This window comes from Pyricularia pennisetigena, chromosome 5 (assembly GCF_004337985.1).
Source record: "Pyricularia pennisetigena strain Br36 chromosome 5, whole genome shotgun sequence".
In the NCBI taxonomy this organism is placed as follows: Eukaryota; Fungi; Ascomycota; class Sordariomycetes; order Magnaporthales; family Pyriculariaceae; genus Pyricularia; species Pyricularia pennisetigena.
In genome coordinates, this window is record NC_043743.1 from 1,153,022 (window position 1) to 1,176,025 (window position 23,004).

Here is a 23,004-nt window from a genome sequence, read left to right on the forward strand (position 1 = left end):
TGAGATAGTCCTAGGGGGTAGTGGCTTGATTTGCATGCTTGGTAGGCAGCCACCTTACCTACCAAAATTTAAGTACATCAGCAAGCTTAGTTCATTGGTTGAACCTCTCCTACCCGCCATACTGACATCTGATGCCGCAAAATCAAGCTTCTCGTCAGTCAAAATAGACGTCTATGCCTGGTAAAAATCCGTTGACACTCCATGTTAGAAGACTAATTTGCGGGGATAAAGATGTTAGCGTGACGGTGTTTCGGCAGTTGAGCGTCTCATAGTGGAGGCGTAGTTAAGGTATAAATATCCACTCACCCTTCAGAATGTCTCGAATATCTGCAAAAAAAAAAAAAGTCTGAGATCAAGATCACACAGTCATCGGAGAGAAAAAAGAAGAAGAAAAATAAACTGAGAGCTATACGATTTCCTTCTCCACTTGACGACGGGCGTGACTGATGGAGCCCCTGATTGCAACACACAGCCCACAATCGACACCTGACTGAAGTGTCTCAAATCGCTCCAGGCGCAACTTTGACGTAATAGCAAAGCATCACAAGATCGCAACTGGGGAAGCAATGGATTCTATTTCATTAAGTTGTATGCGATTCCCGATTGCTATATCATGAACATGATGGTCTTTCCCCTTCTGCTGTTGTCTTTCCGCTTTCCATACCTTTCGTGACCTACAGTTGTGGTGCACCTGTGACTAACCACGCTTGTCTGCTAATATCGGATCCCCAATCGCGAGCCATGCATATCGGCCGAAAAAAATACAACTTGATCAGTATCGAGTGTCAGATGGGCACGTATCCAGTTGTCGCCAACCTGAATGATTTCCTCTTTTCTTTCATCAAGTTAAAGATACCTAGGGAGCACTATTGCCAAAACTCCGAATGACGATTTAACGCACCTTGCGCCACCTGGCAGATAATGGCGCTTCTCAACGGTGAAGAAGCGATTACTGGGTACCTGCATAGGTACTTGGGCAATCTTGTAGGATCCACCTTCGCCACAAAGTCGTAGGTCTTTTAGTACTGCGCCGCAATCTAGCTGCGCAATACAAGAGGTAGATAGCCGTGCGATGAGCATACATAGCCCACACGATATTGATAAGTGTATGAAATGTATACACTTTTTTATGCGTCATCCTCCTCATTACATCAACCCATGACAGATACTGACAGGCTGTCGAGGGAAGAAATAGGTTCCTACAACCCTGACTATTTTGTACGACGCGCCTCACTCTGAAAACTCGTCCAGTATGAACAGTAACCGGCTGTTCTCGGCTCGGCTTTGGAAGGCGGCTAAGCTTCGTCCCTAGGACAATACCACCGCGGAATTCACCCGTGATTGATAAATCACTCCTTTGGGGACAGCATGACAACATACTCCCGTGTACTCTGCCCAAACTTAATCACGTCCTTGTGCCTCAGCTCGAGATACCTGCTCTCCGGGACTTGGTCCCCATTCATGTGCGTTCCGTTGGCGCTCTCCAGATCGAGCAGGTACGGCTTGACGCCGCCCACGCGATCGCCGAACTCGTTCCGCTTCTCGACGTGCCGAAACTGTATCACCGCGTGCTGCTTGCTCACGCTCGGATGCTCGGCCAGCAAGTCGGCCACCGCGCTATCACGCCCCACGAGCCAGCACGACCGCGATGCGAGCGAGATCGTGTCGACCAGGTCGTCGCCCTTGAACACAAAGAGGCGCCAGTCGTCGCGGGCAGGTGGCTTGCGCGCCTCGGGCGGCTCGTGGTATTTCAGCGTGATCGTGGTCCCGTCCGCCTTCTGCACCGAGTTTGAAGCCGCGGCCAGCACCCCCGTAGCTCCGTAGTTTGGCCTCTCCTTGGGCTTATCGGGTTCCGCCTCCCCCCCAGTACCGGCCACGGCGAAGGAGTCGGATTGTGACGGCAGGGGCCCGCTGCGCCGGACTGGTTGTAAAGCCTTTTCATCGTCGTCCTTCCGTCGGCTACGTGAGCCGTCCCTTCTCCTCCTATCGGAGTCGTGTTTTGAAGATCGTGCCGTATCCTCCCTTGATCTGGAGCGCCTTCTAACTTTTCGATCCTTTCTTCTTCCGTCCGAGGAGTCGTCGGGGTTTGAATCATCCCTCCGCCGTCTACTCCTCCTCTCCCTGTCGTCGTATGTCCGTCTAGAGTCGCGGTCGCGGTCCCGGCTGCGTGACCTCCTCCTGTGGCCCCTATTTTCTGGGCTACGGGAGCGTCTGTGGTGGTCGCGACGCTTCCTCTCCCTCGAACCGCCTCGTCCGTCTATATCGCGGTCGCTGTCATCATGTCGCGTTTTTTGCCTACGACTACTGTAGGGGTCGCGCTCATGGTCATCGTGGTCATCGCGCCGGCGCCGATGTGATTGCCTGTCGGCAGCTGCATCCGAGGCCATGTCTGTTTTAGATCAGTTTTTTGTTCTCTATGGTGGCAGAACTTGAACGTGAGGTCAGATGGTTGTCAAACGGAGCTTTGAAATTGGAGTAAGGAAATAGCTAGAGTAGGTATTGATGTTGCGACAATATCATAAGGGTTAGGGTTACTATGAGCGCTCCAAATGCGAGGCACACTTGGTACTGTCAACCACACAATAATGCATCATACCGTCGAATACTTAGCATATTGCAAAACGTGTGAGTAAAGCAATTCCCTCCCTGTCGGCATGGTGTCTGTTCACTAAGGTAGGCGGCCTCGAAGCCAACGGACTTGGTCACGTGAGCTTGCTGTTCCTTGCATAAGAATTACTTTTAGCAAAGCTTAGGTCCGATGTTGTCCGGTCCCGGGTCCACTAAAAATTTGGAGAAGTTCAACATTGAGTCCAGAGCTTGTCAACGTCCCAAGTGCTTCCAATCTCGAACTCAACGACTTTTAACAGATCAATCCAATCGACGTCGGCGTCCCAGCGCACTCATTACTCAAGATGGCAGCCCTTGTTAAGTCGGTAAATGCCTACATCAGGCGGGACAAGTACCTCAACTACTTCTGCTCAACACGTAAGACGGCGAACCCCCTACTCTTGGCTTTGTTTCTACTTTGCACGACAAAAGTTGGACCGGAGCGCGCTGCTGCAGCTGGTCTGGTACTCTAGCACCGATTCTTTCGTCTATCATGAAAATTGGCTTGTCCATTGGCACACCCGAGATATCCGGACGGCGTCACACCAAAATCCTCTATCCCTTCGGAGCCCCGGAGGTGGAACATGTTCTGTTGGGATTTCCAATTGCTAATATGCGACCGTGAAACCTTGTGTAGATTTCTGGGGCCCGGCGTCGAACTTTGGTATTCCCATCGCGGCTGTCATGGACACCCAGAAGAGCCCTGATTTGTGAGTGCCCAGCCGGATTTCCTGCCCCGCCTGTCCCGTCAGAGTGGTGTTTGGTAGCAGGAAAATACACACAGGGATAAATCCTCACTAACGACTAACTCGCTGCGCAGGATCTCTCCTGTCATGACCGGCTCCCTTATCATCTACGCCGGCACCTTCATGCGTTACTCGCTTGCCGTCACACCCAAGAACTACCTCCTCTTTGCGTGCCACTTCGTCAACGCAGGCGCCCAGCTCACTCAGGGATACCGCTACATCAACTGGAATTACTGGGGAGGCAGGGAACGCGCAGCGCTGGCGAGCCCCGTCTCGGCAGCTGTTGAGGCGGTCCAGGGCAAGCCCATCCCGGTGCCGGAGAGCAAATAAAGGGGAAAAGGGATGGAATTGATGATGGGGACTTGTCAAGACAGAAAAAGGCTTTTAGACGCCAAAAAGTCTTCCTATCTCTTCTGCATGTTGACAGACCAACGTATACCGGCGATATTCGACGGGTGAGTGACTTTTGCATGGAGCCTGATATGGCTCTGTTTGCATAAGACGCCTATCATGTCACTCCGCCAACATATGGATCCCTGGGGAAAGGAAATGTGGTAGATCCCAAAAGACTGCTGCCAGAATTCTCTAGAGGATGTTGGGATTGGCACAAGTTTTAATAATGAAGCATTTAGAAGGATTGATGATGAGCATTTACAGTAACTATCAATGCGTGTTAGTTTTGCGTATTTAGACCTTCAGAACATGACATCTGATTTCTTACCAAGGTAATAATTGGCGGGAAGTCCCGTGTGGAGCCTGTATAACCCGTTTGGCGCCTCTCAACAACTGGCTTTCGCACATGTCTTCCGGGAGTTTCGGAACCATAACAACAAATACTTGTCCAATGTAAGAATAGGTTGGTTATCGCTCACACCAGTCTTGGTCTAACAGTGAGCATCTACATTGACACGTGACTAAGCGGAGCCTCAAGATTGCAGTTATTAATGTATGACATTGTATGACATTCTTTCTCACACACCCGTGCTGGCTAACACATTAAATATTTCACAGGCTTACATCCCTGACCAATCAACAGGTTGTCAGCACTGCCTTGGGTATGACAGCAAGGATTCGTCTGCGCCTCCTTGGCCCTTTTTACGAGGTTTAAAGGGATTGAACTTATGTGATCAGATGGCTTTGTCGGAGAAAAAAGAATAGCAGAATCCAGTTCAATTACTGTCTTGACTCTGAATTTCACTACTTTCATATCACAGTACAACAAACCTGCGGCCAATGCAAAGAAGCGGTTGCGTTGCGTCATATTGCACAGTGAATACGTAGCCTCCTTTGTTTTGCATACAACTCGACTCGAGAGTGTAGGTTTACAGCCAATGAATCACAGGTCTATTGCGACAAACATGGGTCTTACTCAGAACAAAGAGGCAAACTTGACTTGAAAATGCATTAATGTACTCTGGTCATTTCGCATCTTGAGTGTGATTTAGGTAATGTTGAATTATAGCATGACCTTGTCAATCCATCACAGCAATTTCTCTACTGTCGCAATTGCAAGTTTAGGTATTCAACGCAAAACTCAGATTGTCCCCTGAGTTGGAAATATTTACATGTGCTTGTGGCCAAGCCTATAATTATCCTTCCCCGGTAAAGCCATACCACTGCCGGAGACGGCCTAGACCGCACGCATTCCAGGGGGGGCTGACCGCTTGACAGCATTGAAGAGTGGGGCAATTTACACAGTGGTAAAACGTGAATCAGTGCACCAAAATTCGATACATGAAAAATATCATCACGGCGGGCCTAGAAATCTTACTCGTTCTCATCCTTCCCTTCTCCTTCTCTTCTCTCCCGTGTTCTCCAGTCCCCCATTCGGTCTTCCGACCCAAGCGCACCGCATTGTCAATCCTCCCTCCGGGGTGCTCCGTTTCTTTCTTTATTCTTCTCGCCTGCTGATTTTGGCTCCTTTGTGCGTCAATTTTCGCTGCTTCGGACAAATAAGACAAGACAGCCCGACTGCCTCGTCTAGACTCGGTTCTTTTCGGAATCTTCTCTGGTCGGCCCATCCATCCCTCGCCAACAGCAAGCCAAAGTCTAGCGACGACGCTGTTTGGCATACGCAATCACGTCTTTCTTTTCTAATTATCTGAAGAAAACGACGTTCTTGCCAGTGATCGGGATAAGTCTGTGACTTGAACCAACGCCGTTGCGCAATTAGAAAAGAACAGACAAAGGTCTCCTGAGTCGTCATCAGTCGCTTCCGGATCCTCAAGCCATCGACATTCGGCCTTTCAGATAAACTCCCACGTATCGAGACGCTTTGTGCTGTCGCTCCCCGCCAATCAACGAGTCTGTTGCGGCTTCAGAGACTAGAAAACACCCTTTCTAGTGTGCGCATACGAGCAGCCAAAATCGAAACCAGAACACAACAGCAAAAAAACGAAAGAACGAAACCATCCCGAACCCCGGAACATACTGTAGTCGCGATAACTGTGTCTTTTACTAGTCATGGCCAGTCCACTGCAGTTCGCTACCCGGACCCTGAAGGACATCCGTGTCTTCAACGCGGATCCGGTCTATGCCGACCTTCCGGGCTTCGAGAAGCCGACGGGCAACTTGCGGTGCTGCGTCTACTCCCCTTGTGGTCGCTACTTTGCTTGGGCCTCTAATGAAGTCGTCCGCGTGACCGATTCGAACGACGGTCGCGTCCTCGCCGCCCTTTCGATCCCCAACGTATACGAACTTGGATTCTCCCCTCGCGGCACCTTCTTCATCACTTGGGAGCGCCCCGGCAAGGATGAAAACGGCGACGCCACCAAGAACTTGAAGGTCTGGCGCACGGTCGAGGACCTCCCGGAAGGGACTGAGAAGCAGCCGCTCGGTCGGTTTGTGCAAAAGTCACAGAACGGCTGGAACCTGCAGTACACGAATGACGAGAAGTACTGCGCGCGCATGGTGACCAACGAGGTTCAGTTTTACGACAGTAACGACCTGGCCACTGTCTGGAACAAGCTGCGCGTCGAAGGAGTTAGTGATTTTGCGCTGTCGCCTGGAAAGGCACATGCACTGGCTGTTTTTGTGCCTGAACGCAAGGTTTGTATTGCCTTTTGATATTTGTTTGGTGTGTAGGAGGTGGTGATCTAACCAAAGTTATCTTCCAGGGTCAACCCGCTGCGGTCAAGGTCTTTAACGTTCCTCAGTTCACGGCACCAGTTTCGCAGAAGACTTTCTTCAAGGGTGATAAAGTTCAGCTCAAGTGGAACGCTCTGGGATCTGCCATTATTGTTTTGGCCCAGACCGATGTCGACAAGTCCAACAAGAGCTACTACGGAGAGACCACCCTGTATTTACTGAGTGTCAACGGATCTTTTGATGCTCGCATCTCTCTGGACAAAGAGGGACCCATTCACGATGTCGCGTGGTCGCCGAACTCGAAAGAGTTTGGTGTTATCTACGGATTCATCCCGGCAAAGATTACAATCTTCAACCAACGTGCCGTTGCCACCCACAGCTTCCCGAGCGGCCCTCGCAACACTATCATTTTTTCGCCGACAGGACGGTTTGTGTTGGTGGCTGGATTCGGTAATCTGGCTGGTCAGATCGATGTCTACGACCTTGAAAGAGACTACCGCAAGATCTGCACTATCGAGAGCGGCAGCCCCAGTGTTTGCCAGTGGAGCCCTGACAGCCGCTACATCATGACCGCCACTACGTCCCCGCGTCTACGTGTCGATAACGGTGTCAAGCTCTGGCACGTGACTGGAACTCTGATGTACAACGAGGATATGGTGGAGTTGTACAATGTCCTCTGGCGACCAGTGCTGCCAGAGCATGCTCCCACTGGCGACGCACTGCAGCCGATGCCCGCTCCCCATGCGTCGGCAGCCACGTACATGAGCACCGTGAAAACGCCCTCGAAACCCGCGGGCGCGTACAGACCCCCAGGTGCACGTGGCTCCGTCACCCCTCTCCACTTCAAGCGTGAGGATGAAGGCGGCGCTGCTCACTCTGTTAGCAACGGTGTCAGCCAACTGAACCTGAATGGATTTGGCCGTGCACGGCATCAGGTGCCTGGCGCCGATTTTGCTACCGTTCCTGGTGCTGGCGTTCCAGGTGCAGAGCCGGCAGATGACGATGGACTGTCCAAGGCTGCGTCCAAGAACAAGAAGAAGCGGGCCAACAAGAAGGCCAAGGACGCTGCCGCGGCGGAGGGCGGCGGTGCCAGCCTCGCGCCCCCGAACAACTACAATGATACCAACGGAGGTCGGAGTCCCGAACGTAATGGGCGCAATTACCAGCACTCGCATTCGCGCAGCCAGTCACGTAACAACATGAACGGCGGCGGCGGCGGCGGTCGCAGCCGCAGCAACACGCACAGACAGACCATGGGCGAAGGAGGTGGCCGGGCGCGGTCTCGATCGGCACGCCCGCAGAACCGGCTAGCTAACATCCAGGTGTCATCGCTGCAGGGAGCGGCCCAGGCCCCTGTGCACTCGCCCATCTCGGAGACGGCGCAGAACCCCCAGGCCAAGAAGCAGAGGGGCCTGCAAAAGAAGATCCGGGCGATTGAGGACCTCGAGATGCGTCTTGCTAGCGGCGAGAAGCTCGAAGACACTCAGATGAAGAAGATCGGCACCAAGGCTACCGTGCTTAAGGAGCTCGAGATGCTGGAGAAGGAGATGATGCACTGAGAAGATGGATCTTCTTTGTGTTCTGATAGTGTGCTAGTTGACGGGCGGTGTTTTATGTACCTATAATCTGCCTCTGTTGATCCTCTTCTCGCGCTGCGGGCGTGAGAAAACTAAAAGTTACAGAAGTCTTCAGGTCCTGGGGATTCGATGGGCGGCGGTCTTTGTTACTTTGGATTTCGAATCTTGATGGGTGTTTTTGAGATACAGGCAAAAAGGTCACGTACGACGTGGCCACCCTTGAGTGAAACTACGCCGAGTTGTGCTTTGGAAGCAAAGAGTTCTTGGCAGTAGAACACAGTAAAAATCTCAACCATGATATCATGTCGATCCCCCAATTAGTATGAGGCTCGTGTCAGATTTCGGCGTCATCGAGGGACAATGGCTAGTAAGACGCCATGGTTTTGGCAGATAGAATTGGGAATCGAACAACGCATGTGTGCGGGGGTATCGACGGCTAGGTCTATATAGCTGGATAGCATTTTGCATTGCATAGAACTGTGCTGTTAGCCCTGCATTAGAATGCCACCACATTGGAGTAGGCTCGTATGCTAATTAAAAGACTATAGTAAACGCCATAATGTCTTCACAATAGCTTGTATCCATCCAAATATGAACGCGATGTAATGAACAGCTATTCAGCACGCTTTACCCCCAGTTAGTCTCTTTCCCTAGTAAGACGTGAAGGAACTGCCAAACATCAGATACGCAAGTCGGTTTGCACTGGAGTTCTAGTGTGACCTTCATGACAACTCTCAAGCCAGTTCATATCTGTGGGCTTGCTACATGATGGTCAGGGGAATTAGTCCACGCTATTACTCGGATTCTTGCTGACTATACAGTACCCTTTCATATCCCACTCGCCCAAATTATGCCTCTCCCTTACGCGTTTACTCAAACTAGGTCTCCTGGATGGTGAGTATATCCTCAGTTTAGCCCCAGATTTCGTCCGTCTCTAGTCCATCAGGGGTCAGAAACCCGCTAAATAAAAAGACAGCCGCAAACCCAAAACAGTTCTCAACGCGCACTTCCAGAAAACGCCCAGCTTCTCCAGCAGCATGTCCGCCGGGCTGTCCGCGGCCTACTTCATCTGCCCGCTCGACCGTCTCGGGCCTGGTGCTGCGCCGCTGCGGCTTTCGCGTCACCTTCATGGTGGGCCTCGCCGTGCTGGCCATCGGCTGCCTCCTGTTCTGGCCTTTGGTGCTCAAGCGCGCTCGTTTGGAGGTTTCTGCGAGAGCATGTTCGTGGTCGGCGCGGGCCTAGCGACTCCCGAAACCGCGGCCGGTCCGTTCCTCGCCATCTGCGGCGCCCGCCGTGCTACCCCGAGATCCGGCTCAACTTGGCTCAGACCGTACATGGGGTTTGGATCTTTTGGTAAGACTAGGACGACAATCGGGAGAACGATGCGGTTGTTAGATAGGAGCGCTGATTGTTGGGTGGGCACATTTCGAGAAGAAGAAGAAGAAAAAAAAAAAAAAAAGACAAAACAGCTGCGCCTTTTGTTGGTTCACAGCTGTTCTTTGCTAGCGATGTCGGGACGGACGAGGGTCTCAGAACCGCTCAATGGGTTTATCTCGGCACGGCGGCCTTTGTGGGCCTGCTCATCGTGCTCTTCTTCCTGGCGCCGATGCTGACATGCAGTTCCAAGAGATTGAAATTGGCCAGCAGAACCCGCGTCCGCTGCGCACGCAGTTCATCCTTTTTCTTGCAGAATGGGCGCAGTTTTGCTACGTTGGAGTACAGGTTGCAGTGGCGGTAAGTGTTGTTTGGGGCAGCCCTTGACCATGTTCCGAGCCGCATAAGTTGACATTCAGAATTTAACGTACGTAGAAACTACTTTATCCAGTTTTGTGTCTCATCGGGCACGACAAAGGCACGAGGTGGTGAGGGCACATATTGAACATGACTCCTAGTTGAAGACCCAGACTGCGGCTGAACCCGATTTTATCCCCGGACCGCGCCTCCAGCTGAACTCTTTGCCCTTGGACAAGGCCTGTATGCGCTCAACCGCTTCGTCGCAGGAGGGCTGATGACGATACCGGCCGTAAAGCCTCGTTACATCTTGGCGCTGTATCTGGGCATGCGCTACATATTTATCGCCCTCGCCATGAACACGCGCGGCCCCGTCTCGATAACCATGTTGATACTAATCCTATGCTTCGAGTCGGCCTGCTTCCCGACCATTTTCATGCCGGAACTAAGGGGTCTTGGCCGCCACACCAAGATCGGAGGGTCGCTCTTTGCGGCCGCCATCTCGGGAGGCATGGTGTTCCCGCCGATGGCGGGGGCCGCGATGGATGAGAGCGGAGCCCATATGGCTATGGCTGTGCCGATGGTGGAACACATACTGGCCTGGACGTGAGTTTACTTCTTACTCTTTTTCTTTTTCTTCTTTTTCTTTCTTTTCCCAGGCAATTTTCAGTTGCATCGTTCTGACAGAAGCAAACTCACCACAGAAGCCCTCTATACGTCAACGGCTGGAATCGTGAGGTGATGGACATCTACCGTGAAACGACCTACGGCCTCGAGCTCCTGGGCGACAAGGACGTACAGTTGGACAACCGGGGAGCCCACTAGAGCAACCGTCAGGTCCCAGGCGGACGGTGCGGAGCTCACCAAGGCTGCGGATGCCCCCCGCCGAGACACAGTGAGGCGGTTCGTTGTCATTTCTCCGCATAATCATGCGTCGTTTTGGGTGTAACGACGTAATTCAGGAGGGGAGGACAAGAATCGAAGATCGACGATCAAGAATGAAAAGAAAAGCCAGACTTTCGGGGGAAAAAAAAGGGGGGTTGCGTGCTACGTCTTTGGTTTGCATGACCCATCGAAAAACTCAACCCGGAAAACAACTGAAGAGGCAATTAATAAATTACCGAACTGACGGAATCAATTTCCAAATGTGTCATTTGGAGCGAGACATGTAAGAAAATGCAAACGAATCGAGATGAAGGTGGATGGAACAAGACGCAGAAGGTCAAAGGATTGGGGAAACAAAAGATGACTGATTAGGCACGAAAGGGTGACAGCTGAAAAAGTAATACTCTCCTGCCTACCCGAGCGAGCCAAGGTTGGGTCTACCCTATCTGATGGAGGGGGTTAATGATTTTGATGGATGGGACCAGACTGGACATCCCGCGTGATCCATTCAAAATTGAAGTCTTGGCTTAGAGCTTTGCAGGGCACAAGGGGGCGAACGGGAGGGGGCACGAGGACCAACCGCCCTGGAGCGATACCCCGCCCGCTCCTTGTCGTCTGATCACTGAGCTGCAAGCAAGGGACTCAAAAAAATGGCTTCAGCTGTGGTGAGAGAAGCTGGTGGGAACAAGTCCAACTAATGCTTTTACGTCGTCTGTGTTTCTTTTATTTTCTATTTCGATCTTACCCCGGCATGTCTGTGTGTGTATATGTGTGTGATGACAGAGTAGGTAAAATTAATTGAGGCCATGTCAAGATGAGACAAGATCATTTCATCTCTTGATCGTTTTTTGTTGAGCGCATCTCTCGCCGAGCATGTGAAAATGGACCAACGACCAAAGAATAAAAAAAAACCGTGGACAAGCCTCCAGCGGCTGCAGTGCCGGTGCCATGGCGCGGGTTGGGTAGCTTCTTCCCCAAGACTGTCGGCAAACCGTGATTGGTTCAGAGCTTCTTACCATTTCAGTCCAGGGCTTTTTTTTTTTTTTTTTTTNNAAAAAAAAAAAAAAAAAAAAGCCTGTTAGTCGTGTGCCCCTGTCAACAACCATCAGAAACGATTTCATCTCAATCCGGAGTCCGAAACGCTTCTAGTGCAATGTCAATGACTGGAAGAAGTCGATAGTAGTCTGCTTAGAGGCCATTCTCTTCTCTGCTGGGTCACTCCAAGGCGCTGTTATCCGCCTGTTTATTTTTCTTTTTTCCCTTATCTTTTCTACACTAAGAAAAACATAACCCTTTCTCCCCAGAGATTGCGAGCCTTGTTTGAGTTCCCGTGGAAAATGAGAATGACCACATGACATTGAAAATCTGTTTGTCATTGAACCCGTTGCCCGCCCCCACACCGTTGACCAAATCCCCAGGGAGGAGAACAGGCCATTTTTTGTGGCCGGATATTTGCCAAAAAAAAAAAAAAAAAAAAGAGCTGCTGTCACGGGTGCACTCCATTTTGCTCTCTGGGTGCATCGAGACTCCTAATATTGTTTTTTTACTCCTCCCTCCAAAACATTTTCTGAGATTGGATCTCTTTCACTTAAATAACCTATTGTCTTCCCGCCCCTTCCACGCGAGCTCCTAGTTGATCAAATTGCTTTTGACTGATATGTGATTAATCTTTTCTGTGTTCCTCGTGAAGGAATGAAGCCTGGACACTAGTTCTAGGCAATTGGAGGTTTGTATTAGATTGAGTCCAAAATAGTTGATTGTCTTGGTTCACTTTAGTTTTTGATTTCTTTTTTTTTTTTTTTTCCTTTCTTTTTTATTTTGTTTATTTTTGTATTTCTTTTCTGTCCTTCGTTTATCATATCCTCCTTGATCATCTTCCCAAGCTTTTCAAGCTTCCCTGCCTGCCTTATCAATTTATTTAAGCCGCTGCATTTTTTTGCCACCACCCGCTCTATCTGGTTCCCATCCGTTGAGCCTTCCCCTCCCGAGCGGCGGTAGGCCTGGGCCTAGACCACCCGCACCCGCACCACCCGCCCGCACCGCCTTATCCCAGAACCTGGAAACCCGAACCCTCAGCCCACACCCACTTTTGGCCAATCTGGGCCCTCCCCTGTTTGCAGCTGCCCGTTGGCACCGTAACTTTTCCATCTCGATTGTCAAAGTCTCCAAATTTCAGAAAAACTTTAGAAGAGCAAAAAGAGGGGGGGTTGTCTTGCTAGTGGCGGCGTCAACTTGTTCATCCCATATCCGGCTTGGGCCAAACTTTCCCATCATTCCTCCAAATGGAGGCCGGTCATGGAGGCGCCGCCGTGGCCAACAGTACTCTCAGCATCCCGGGCATACTCCATGCCGCTGGCGAGAGCAGAGATGACTTGCTTGTACTCGCATCATTGGCATCCAATGCTGCCGACGCTTCGGACGCGGCGCGGGCTCTGCTGCAGGCTACTTGCAGGCTCCAGAGAAGCGTTGACGTTGTTTGCAACTTGATGCGGCAACTGCGAGCGAGCAAGAAACGGCCGTCTCCTGTCGTCTCGAATGGGGCAATACCAGACCAGACCCGGATACGCATGTTGCAAGAGGACCCAGCGCCCCTAGCCGTCTTGGAAAAACACATGATCACATGCGTCGCCGACACCAAGCGCGTCATCCACGGATTTCGCTACTCACTTTCAGTCTATAATCAGCCCAAGGACCCGAAGCAAGGATTGGAGGATCGACGAGCGGCTCTTGAGGCAGCTCTAATCCAGCTGGCTCAGAGAATCATTCTGCGTGAACAGGCTCTCACGCAACACCTCGTCGGGCTTGGCTGGTGAGTGGATTTTCGTGCACCCTTTAAGCCTGTGCAAAAATCTCCGAGGGAGGAGCCTAGATGCTAACAGTGACGATTTCTGGATGTCAAAGTTATGTTGATCACTTGGTCTCGCCCAGCTCGACTTCTAGTGGGAACAGCGAGCATGGCGGAGGACATGTTAACAATGACGAAACCACGCACAAGGCTGGACCTTCAGCTTCCAGACATGAGAGTGTGGCGGCTCGTACCGGAGGAAGGTGTCTCAAAGATGAGACCGTGACCATCCGCGATCAATCACCCTCGACTGTTGACAGTATGGTAAACCGCAGCGGTGACAATAGTGTCCATACAAAGAGCAGCCTCGAGACCACCGTCAACGGAACCGCTTCCCCTCTCTCGGATTCGATATCGGTAGATTCGACTGGCACCGTCAATGTTTCTGGTCGAAAAATGAAAGCTTCCCCCGACAAGAAAAAAAGTGCTTCCTTGTCACGCAGGCTGGCCGAGCTCAGCCTCAGCAGATCTGGTGATAGCGCCGAGACCCAAATAAACAGCGAACAGCATCGGTACGAATATTACTATACCTGCGATGCCCTTGGTGGCATCGACGACGGAGCGGATGAGCTTGAAGATGGGTCGTTGAGCTGCAGGTACTGTGGAATACGATTTATACATGACGATGAGATGACGGCGTATCGCCTGGGTGCCCACCTCGTGCGCGCCCATTCCTTCGGCCTGTGCAATCTCAATTGCACTTTCTCTTCGCAGGAAGCTCTTATGGAGCATCTATACTCGTTCCACGGCTGGTCGAGGATGTCGCAGGACCGAGAGGTCATTGATCACTGGTTCCGAAGACAAAAGGAAGCCGGGGTGCCACTGGAACGTGGCTGGAGATTGCTCACCTTGGAAGACGGTGACGCCCAGCCCCTACGTGGCTTAAGAGAGACACGGGAGGAGACGGGATTGTTGCAGTTGCAGGTTCTCAACACCATTTTGTTGGCGGCAGACCTGAACATCAGCATGCTCCCTGAGAAGCCGGAAGCTACACCACCACCACCCACCGAGGGTTCAGTTGCATTCGACGCAGGGCAGGTACCGATGGCACATCGACTCTGCCAGGCGCTCACAAGCTTGGACAAACTCGCTGTTGCAGAGATGGATGCTCCGAAAGCAGCAGCCGAACCACAAAGCCCCAAAACATCGAATGGATCCACTGCCAAACGCAGGAGTGGCGTGGGTCTGGAGGACCTGATGTACCATGCGGCATGTGTGCAACAGGAAATGGCCATCACAAGCGGCGTTGGCGATGAAGATATACTGCGGCACGAGGCGCTCTACACAGCTGAACAGTACAAATTGGACGACCTGGTTTGCATGTACTTTCCGCCAAGAGCATCACCGGCAGCCGAGAGGCATAGAGTCTGGCATGTGCGTGTCGCAACCGACGAAGGTGGCGACAGAAAGGCTAAGATGCGAGCTCAGAAACTCTGCAGTATCGAGGGCTTGGGCATCAAGCGCATAGAGTCCAATCGGCCACTTCGATCCTTCAGGGACGCAGTGCGTGTGCTCGGTCGTGCGCATATGGACCAGTCTGGTGCGACGGGTTACATCGGTATCATGCCTCAGGTTCTGAAAGCAGCGGGGCTGCTTCTTTGGCAGGAAGGTCGTTCGCCGGAAGCATTTCGGCCGGGAACATACGTTCCTCTCAACGCGGAAAATCTTAGAATTCATACGGAATTGCAACAGCGAGATACGCACCCGCTTGCCAATTCGCCAGCGCAGCGAAGGTTCCGCTGGGTCTCGGGCGAGCGGCTGGACTGGTGGTTTCTCGGCATGGTGGAGAGGTCGGCCTCGTTTCGCCGACTTGTCAAGAGCGGCAGAGCTTTCCCTCCAGGTCCGCCGGGTGTACCCCTTTCAGAGATGTCAAGGGCTCACAAAAGCAATTCCGTCAAAGACTGTCTAGCAGCTGATGCATCGAAAGCCCGACTGACGCCTTATGGGTGGGCAGTAAGCCTACTCAGCTCAGCTGGACTGCCCCAAGGAAAGGCAGCTGTCAACGGCGTTCGCAGCGTGGGTGGAGAGGCGAGAAGCATTAGGAACGTCAACGGGGTTATGGGAGCTACTAGAGATTCAGCACCGCAACAGGCGTTGGTTGCTGCACTAGCAGCCCATCAACAGCAGCAACGGCGCCAACAGAACATGAACAGCAGCCACCCGTCACAGGAGCGCATGGTCAAGCGGCCGCAAACCCCCGACATCAGCATGGTTGGTGCTGATTACGGAACGTGCTCTGGCATGTCAGTTGAGGGATCTGACAGTTCATCACAGTGCAGCCAAACCCCAGAATACAGAAATGGTTCGCAAACACTTCAGCAGACAGTAGAACACGACAGATCCAGACCAGACTTGATTGCAGGGACGGTGAAAGCTCCGGCTATCGCCGCAGACCCAATTGCAGAAGAGGAGGATGAATCTGAGGACGAGGACGAAGACGAGGATGACGACGAGGACGACGACCAAGAAGAGACAGGAGACGACGAAGACGAGATAACATCTGATTCATCAACGACTTCTTCAGAATCAAACTCCTAGCTCATAAATACAACGATGCTTCTTTACGGATATTTCAGGTGTTCAAAACGGATGGCTCTATTTAGCGAGTCCATCAAAGGCTTTTATGACTTGGCATCCGCCAAGTATACCAAAAAAAGGGGAAACTATACATGCAAAGATTTCACGAGTTCGGCAGCGGCAGGGAGTTATGAAAAAGGAGTTTGGGCAGGACTTGGATATTTGGGGCTAAAAAACAAAAAAAACAAAACAAAAAAGACCCCAATTCATGTGGTTTCATGATGATGAGCATGTCATAAAAATTTGGAGCAGAGCGATCAACTCGTTCGAGTACAGGTTAGCTAAATATGTAATGGCGCGATGCCGCTGATGTCCATCACATCTGGAACTCTGGTCTCATTATCGTGCTCTGGCCCCCTAGTAACATGGTGTTGTTTGAAGAATGCCATGAATCAAGCTTTTTTTTTTTTTTTTTTTTTTTTTTTTTTGCAACTACAGTCCGAAGGACCACCGGAGCAGATATTGGCTTGGAGTTTTTGATGGTGGAAAGAACCGCAGGAGAATCAATCCATGGGACGTAACAGTTTATTCAGTATGTAAGTGGCCGATGGAAGATGGGGCCTCAGGGTCAGAAGGAATGGCATAATCACATCGACAACTAGCAGGGCAGCAACGACACACCTCCCCAATGCGTGAACATACGAGACATGGCGGTCATACGTGGGAAACAATGTTGTGGGCACAAAAAGCGACGGAAATGGACAAGAAAGTCATATCCGACCCTCAAGGGGACGACAAAAAAAAAAAAGATAGCAAAAACATGCTCATCTATACAAAAGGAGGGCGTCCACTATCAAGATACATACAAGTTTCATACACCATAAATAACACATCAGCCCCGGCGCCACCCATCCCGTACCTCTCGCGATTTTAGAGAGATAGGACCAGGGGACGGGCAAGGCAAAGACACAGATCAAGATCCCTCTGGAGGAACCCAAGTCCCGTTGGCGTTCCACACCCCAGCCTTGGTATACTCGAGCGCCCTCTTGCCCTCCCTGATGTATCCGAAGCGGAAGTACTCTGGGAAGTCAGCACCCTCGGCCCTGGCCCAGACGAAACCCTTGGCGCCGCCTGCGCCGTGGTCCTTGTCACGTTTTGGCTCCTGGAAGAAGGCGCGGTGGCGCTCGACGTCGTTGACCAGGACGCTGATGCCCTCGATGACAGAATTCTCGTTGGCGGTGGTGTAGTCGATAGACGGGACGACCCACTCGAACGTGATGCTGAGGTAGCCGCCGGCCACGTCCTTGATCCGGGGCTCGCCTAGCAGCGACGGCAGCGGGTGCGGAACGGGGCGGTGGTGCGGGAGCAGGATCGGCTGGAAGCCGTTGCGTGCGACGCTGTTGACCAGCAGGCCCAGGAGGAAGCCCTGGTACGCGAGCGAGGGGCGGGTCTGCACGGCCGTCAGGGGGAGGAGGACGAGGGCGAGAGCATAGGGCGGCACCTGCAGCTCGACGCCGGGGAGGAGGATGGCCGACAGGATCAGAGCGGCGAGCAGGGCTCCGTACAGGCGCATGAAGCCCGGCAGGCGGCCCTCCCGCCACAGGGTGACGGACTGCTGGCCCGCGGCGGCGCAGATGAGGGCGGCGGCGATGACGATGGCAAAGGGCTTGAAGCGCGTGAGAAAGGCCCAGCCGAGGACATGGTTAGCCATGGCACCGAGCCATAGCGGCAGCAGCCAGAGCCAGAGCTTCTCGTACTGCGCGCGGAGGGGGAGCAGGCCCGTGCGGGGGAAGTCGCCGCCCAGGGCGCGGCAGATGACAAAGTGGTAGAGGGTCAGGGCGACGAAGACGGCCGGGAGGAGACGGGCCGCAGAGGTGGAGATGAGCTCGGGCAGGACGATGGTGGAGTAATGCGAGACGGGTGGCGGGTCGGAGGCCAGGCCGACGAAGGCGAAGAGGACGGCCACGGTGGAGAAGAAGAGCGCTGCCGGATGGACGGTGAAGATGCAGAGCACGATGGTGAAGAAAAGGGTCAGGATGAGCAGGGGCAAGGTCGGGTTCGAGATGCCGCAGGTTTCCGACTCGACCACAGTGAAAGCCATGGGAAAATACGAGTCGAAAGCGATAGACTTGACGCCATTGGCGTCGGAAGCGTGGAACTGGGTGCCAGGCCCCTTACGTTTGATCTGGCCGCAGCCGCCACCGTTGGAAAGCACGCCGGCGTGTATGGCAGATGCGCAGAGGTAAGAGTCGCCCCGGTAGAATCCGGAGCCGATGACAAGCGGCATGTCCTGGAGTAGCTCGGTACCAATGAATCTAGGCTCGGGCAGGCCTACCGAGGCACAGCCTGGCGGGCAGTGGACAGTAAAGGTGTGGTTCGAAAATGGCTTGCAGTCAATCCCATTGAGGCCGCAGTCATTACCCTTTGGCCAGAGGGTATCTGTGCACGACAAATGGACTATTGGTGGACTGCCGCCATAGCCAGAGTATCCTATTGATAAGAAGAGAGTGAACAGGAGTAACCACAAGCCCACAAACATGGCCAGCGCCGTACGTCGCGGTGTTCCTGTTCCCAGCCTGTACTCGAGCCATCTTACTGGGTAGTCTTGGATGTTGGGGAAGAAGGGAGTAATGGAGTGTACCGCATGCTGGTCAGGTCCATCCCACGGGAACAGCCGCAGGATAACGATAGGCCTGACGAGCCAAGGCGGGATGCGTAGCCCGCAGAATCCCGTGCTGGCGGCTCGCTCGACCCCACTGCCCTTGGCAAGGCCGTTGCCGTTGGGGTCTCCACCACGTCTTCTTGGCCACCAGCTCCAGCCCCGACGACGGGCCGGCTTGGCAGCCAAGCTCTGCTCCTCTACCGGGGTCCGTTCTCCGGCTTCCAGGTCGTCCAGTCCGTCATCATCATCGTCGTCGTCGTCGTCATCTTCGTGGAAATTGAACTGCCCCGGCGACAGCAGCTGGGCATTTTCGTCGGCATCAACCCGCATGTAGTGGGCGCTGGGCGACTTGAGATCGTTGGGCGACTTGGGCGGCGACGGCAGGCTTTTTGGCCTCGAGTAGAGCTCCAGCTCCTCGTCGCTGCTCTCGTCCCGATCATGCCTACGGTCACCCATTGCTGACTGTGGCTCTTCCTTCCAGAGGATTGTGATTCAAGCTAACCAGCAGAGCTAAGTTGAGACTTTCCAGTCTTTGTAAAGGTTATACGCCCGCGCAGTGTGTATAAAAGACGTCGGCAATATTAATTCTGTCGCTCATTTGACTTTCTTAACCATCGACAGCTTCGCCACCGAATACTGGAGCTTCCTCAAGCCCGGCTCGATCCCAGAAGATGCGACAAAAGATAGAATAAAAAAGAATAAAATAAAATAAAATAAGAGTACAAGGTCTACAGGCGTTGTCCCCTGGTTCGCCCGGTCTGATTACTTTGATCGGCGTACTGGATTAAACTGCACGCGAGATAATGCGCGTTAGTCGATCTGAAAAGGTCAAGTGAGAAGAAAAAAAGCGAATTCTTGGAACGTGGTCGGCATTGAACAAACACGTCGTTTGTCTCGTCGCCAAAAGCTTCCGCGAGTAAGTTCAGAGTGGGCTTTGCGGTTAGAGTTGCAAAGGGATTCCTCGACTTTCAGACCGATCGAGCGGCGTTTCAGGCCAGTACACTCCAGAGCCTTTCCGGTGAGGGGGTCTTGGGGGTTCAAGCTGGCAAAATTTGTGCAACCGATCAAGATCCCAGATCCCTTCTCATCGAAACTGACTTGGGAAAAGAACTTCCGAGGTTCTGGTGGCTTATGGAAAAACAAAAGACCTGATTCTCCAATGCCTCGTCCCAAGTAGGGTCGGTCGGTGCAAGCCCAGGTGGACCGGCTTTACATGAACAGGGTAGTTATGATAGGTAAACAGACAAGCAATAAACAGGGGTCTCTCTCTTTTCTCCGAAGAACAGCGATTAACAATGACAAAAGGGGTCCAGGGGGCTCCACCAAAACGGTTTCACGTGGGTTCAACAGCCCAAAATTTCTTCTTTCGTGGGTAGGTGTGTTTCGAGATTGTACAGATTATTTTACAATGTTGGTCGTCCAGCTAACAAAAAGGTGGGAGTGACAATAGGTGAACATGATAAAGTACATCGTGAACCAAAGCAAGTCGTGCGAAAAGTGTTACCAAATTGGCTCACGATTCACACACACTGTACTTTGACAAAGGATCAAAAGTGAAACAAAAAGACTTCACCAAGTGGTTTAGGCCTTGACAAAGTCCTTGACGTTCTTCAACCAGTTGGTGTACTCGCGTTGCTCCTTGATATCCATGTACTGGGGCACAAAGACAGCCAGGTCGGCGGTGACACCGCGCTCCTCCAGGTAGCGCTCCATGAGGACCTGCAGCTCCTCGTCCAGGGTGCCGAAGGGAGGGCCCGGGTAGACGGTCGAAGCCTTGTGAGCCGTCTCAGCGGACTGCTCCTTGGCAAGCTCAGCGCTGTCGAAGTAGTAAACGTTGTCGACGACAATCTGGTCGTCCGACAGGGTGGCCTCGACGTTCAGGGCACCCTTGCCAGAGTCGGGCTTCTCAATGACGACGTTGAGCCTGCACGGGGGTGCAGACTCCTGCTCATCATACTCCTCCTCAGCGTTCTCCTCAACCTCATTAGGCCTACCCTTGCTATCCGCAGTCTCATCGGCGAGGGCAGGGTCCGAACCGTAGGTGTCCGCCTCCTGGTCGTGGTAGTCGGCAGCCAGGTCGGCGATAGAGAAGGTCAGGGTGATCCTAAAGAAGCAGGAAAAGTACATTAGTATATAAGTCGTGCAATTTTGCGCACATAAAATCCAAGCAGAGATTACTGCAAACTTACTTCTCGTTGTCAAAGCTGCGGGTCAAGACAACCTTCTCCTGGCCGGCAACGTCCTTGAGCTCCCAAGGGCTGTTCTCGAGGAAGTCCTTGATAATGGCGGGCTCGGGTTCGCTCTTCTTGACCTCAGCCTCGAAGCTCAGCTCTTGGTCGAGCTTGTTGGCAAGCTCCTCGTCAACCCCGCTCTGTGCCCTCCTCAATGGCGACGTTGAGAAAGCTGCGGGACGCGATGCTGCCCTGAGTGATGAGGCAGCAAAGGAGGAAGTCTTGAGGAGGGGAGATCCCGTTGTCCTGCGAGCAGCAGCCGACGAGACGCGAGAGAGAGCGCGAGGTGCGGAGCGCGCAAAGGTCCTTAGTGACATCATTTTGAGAGAATTGTGTGAGAGAGAAAGAAAAGAAAGGGGTATCAAGAAAGTAGCAGATAATGATTTAACAGGTCGTTGAAAGGTGCACAAAGGCGAATTAATGTACAGGTGTGTTTGATGGTAGGCTTTTTTTTTTGTTCTCCAGATGGTGTTAGTATGAAGAAAAAAAAGCTTCGAGAAGTTTTTTTATGGATGAATGTCATAGAAAAAAAAAAAAAAAACTGTATTACGCACGGGCCAAGTCGCGCCAGATTCAGGGGATTGCAAGGATTCGTGCAACGTGATGCGACACTGTGAGAATGAGACTGATTTTGGGCAGGAACAAATCACATATGAATACAATCCGTTGGGCTTGGAATGTGAAGCTGTACACACAAGATGCTGATCTATACAAACTCTGACAGACTCCCCCAAACCACTTCAAGACCCGTATTTGCGTGGTATAGAGATACCACGTGTCTTTGCGACAGAAAGTCCCAAGATATATTGATTTACAGCATTGAGTTGGATCGAACTGCGACAGCTTAGCCGACCAATCTTTCAATGATCATGTACACAAACGGAAATTGTATAATAGATTATAGTCCAAGAAATCTTGCCGACTTTCCCTATGATATCTTTGTGAGACTTGATCGCTGGAGCCAATACAACCGTAAGTGCTAGACTTACATCCTTGACTTTGGGTAGAAACTTTTATGCTAGGACACTCCAATGTAATCATCCGGTTGGTACGAATTTGGCCAGCTTACAACAACCATACACGCTGAAATGAATATACGAGATCTGAACAAACAATATTTTTGTTTCAGAAATAAGCAAGATAGTTCATGGGTATCATTGAGTGTCATGGGCTATTTTTTTTCTTTTTTCTCGAAATCTTCGACCTCAACCAGTCAATTGATACAAGCAACCCTCACATAGGAGGAAAGCTTGCTGGCTTCATCTCGCCAGATGGCAAGAATTTCACCCACGCAAGACTAGTAAGGAACGACCAGGAGCCTTCCCACCTTTCCAACGCATCGAGATTCTCTACCTTGGTGAGATCGGGCATATCTGTAGTGAATGTGTTAGTTAATCCGTGACATAATGGCCACGTCCAGACTAGACAGCTTGATTCATTGCTTTGCGTTGACAGAGGGTAACAAACATAATCCGGCCTGGTACTCCTTCTCCAACTTGACAACCTTGGCCTTCAAGGTGTCTTCTTTTGTGCTAGCGGGCCTGCCAGGGCGACGTGCACTTTTTGCTTCCGCATACTCCTCGTCATACTGATGAACAAAACTAATTGGTTGTTTCTTGTTAGAAAATTAAGGCGAGACCATTGGGCTTTAGTGAGGCAATTCTTGCAACAATCAAACCGCATGCTTTACTCACCTTTTAACCATTTCATGGACTATGTCTAGTGATAATGGTCGGGGATGGCTGGATTCCTTGACGACATCCCTGAAAAACGCCACTCGGTCAACTGCGAATCTGGTAAGCACATATTTCATTCCATTCTACAAATATATGGCGAATGATTATCAAAAGCATTCTGTGTTGCCGAGTCTTGGAAGAAGTCCGTGATGCACATACTCAAGGGTCTGTCATTCTTCTTCTTGGCCTGAGCAAGCTTCTCTAGCCTCTCATCTCTCACTTGAGCAGTGTGTAATCTTCTGGCGTTTCGTGAGTTTTCATGAAGATTGTTCATAACCCCATTGCGCTTCTTCGCAATTTGCTTGCGTGTCTTTTCTAGTGATTTCGGCATCACACCGAAGAATGAAACAATTCGATTTTTTTTTGTCTTGTTCTGATCA

The 23,004-nt window shown here is 51.8% G+C and overlaps 8 protein-coding genes across 8 annotated transcripts; 4 read left to right on the forward strand and 4 right to left on the reverse strand.

Annotated features, from left to right (window-relative positions):
• Positions 1-1,349: 1,349 nt before the first annotated feature.
• On the reverse strand, positions 1,350-2,387 carry PpBr36_08294 (uncharacterized protein; the record flags this gene model as incomplete). The annotated part of the gene is made up of 1 exon (XM_029895425.1): positions 1,350-2,387. One exon carries the CDS (start codon positions 2,385-2,387, stop codon positions 1,350-1,352), a length of 1,038 nt encoding a protein of 345 aa, XP_029747455.1.
• A 525-nt stretch (positions 2,388-2,912) lies between these two features.
• Positions 2,913-3,683, forward strand: PpBr36_08295 (uncharacterized protein; the record flags this gene model as incomplete). Its single annotated transcript, XM_029895426.1, has 3 exons — positions 2,913-2,985; positions 3,245-3,317; positions 3,428-3,683. 3 exons carry the CDS (start codon positions 2,913-2,915, stop codon positions 3,681-3,683), a joined length of 402 nt encoding a protein of 133 aa, XP_029747454.1.
• A 2,133-nt stretch (positions 3,684-5,816) lies between these two features.
• PpBr36_08296 (uncharacterized protein) lies at positions 5,817-7,999 on the forward strand (the record flags this gene model as incomplete). The annotated part of the gene is made up of 2 exons (XM_029895427.1): positions 5,817-6,401; positions 6,470-7,999. 2 exons carry the CDS (start codon positions 5,817-5,819, stop codon positions 7,997-7,999), a joined length of 2,115 nt encoding a protein of 704 aa, XP_029747453.1.
• A 1,010-nt stretch (positions 8,000-9,009) lies between these two features.
• On the forward strand, positions 9,010-10,573 carry PpBr36_08297 (uncharacterized protein; the record flags this gene model as incomplete). The annotated part of the gene is made up of 5 exons (XM_029895428.1): positions 9,010-9,370; positions 9,487-9,751; positions 9,827-9,879; positions 9,964-10,354; positions 10,453-10,573. Exons 1-5 carry the CDS (start codon positions 9,055-9,057, stop codon positions 10,571-10,573), a joined length of 1,146 nt encoding a protein of 381 aa, XP_029747452.1. The 5' UTR covers positions 9,010-9,054.
• Positions 10,574-12,915: 2,342 nt separating this feature from the next.
• PpBr36_08298 (uncharacterized protein) lies at positions 12,916-16,016 on the forward strand (the record flags this gene model as incomplete). Its single annotated transcript, XM_029895429.1, has 2 exons — positions 12,916-13,442; positions 13,535-16,016. The coding sequence occupies 2 exons, from the start codon at positions 12,916-12,918 to the stop codon at positions 16,014-16,016; spliced, it is 3,009 nt and encodes a 1,002-aa protein (XP_029747461.1).
• A 952-nt stretch (positions 16,017-16,968) lies between these two features.
• On the reverse strand, positions 16,969-19,113 carry PpBr36_08299 (uncharacterized protein; the record flags this gene model as incomplete). The annotated part of the gene is made up of 1 exon (XM_029895430.1): positions 16,969-19,113. One exon carries the CDS (start codon positions 19,111-19,113, stop codon positions 16,969-16,971), a length of 2,145 nt encoding a protein of 714 aa, XP_029747460.1.
• Positions 19,114-20,238: 1,125 nt separating this feature from the next.
• Positions 20,239-21,208, reverse strand: PpBr36_08300 (uncharacterized protein; the record flags this gene model as incomplete). The annotated part of the gene is made up of 2 exons (XM_029895431.1): positions 20,239-20,761; positions 20,847-21,208. The coding sequence occupies 2 exons, from the start codon at positions 21,206-21,208 to the stop codon at positions 20,239-20,241; spliced, it is 885 nt and encodes a 294-aa protein (XP_029747145.1).
• Positions 21,209-22,121: 913 nt separating this feature from the next.
• PpBr36_08301 (uncharacterized protein) lies at positions 22,122-22,955 on the reverse strand (the record flags this gene model as incomplete). Its single annotated transcript, XM_029895432.1, has 4 exons — positions 22,122-22,261; positions 22,356-22,489; positions 22,583-22,673; positions 22,784-22,955. The coding sequence occupies 4 exons, from the start codon at positions 22,953-22,955 to the stop codon at positions 22,122-22,124; spliced, it is 537 nt and encodes a 178-aa protein (XP_029746932.1).
• Positions 22,956-23,004: the final 49 nt, after the last annotated feature.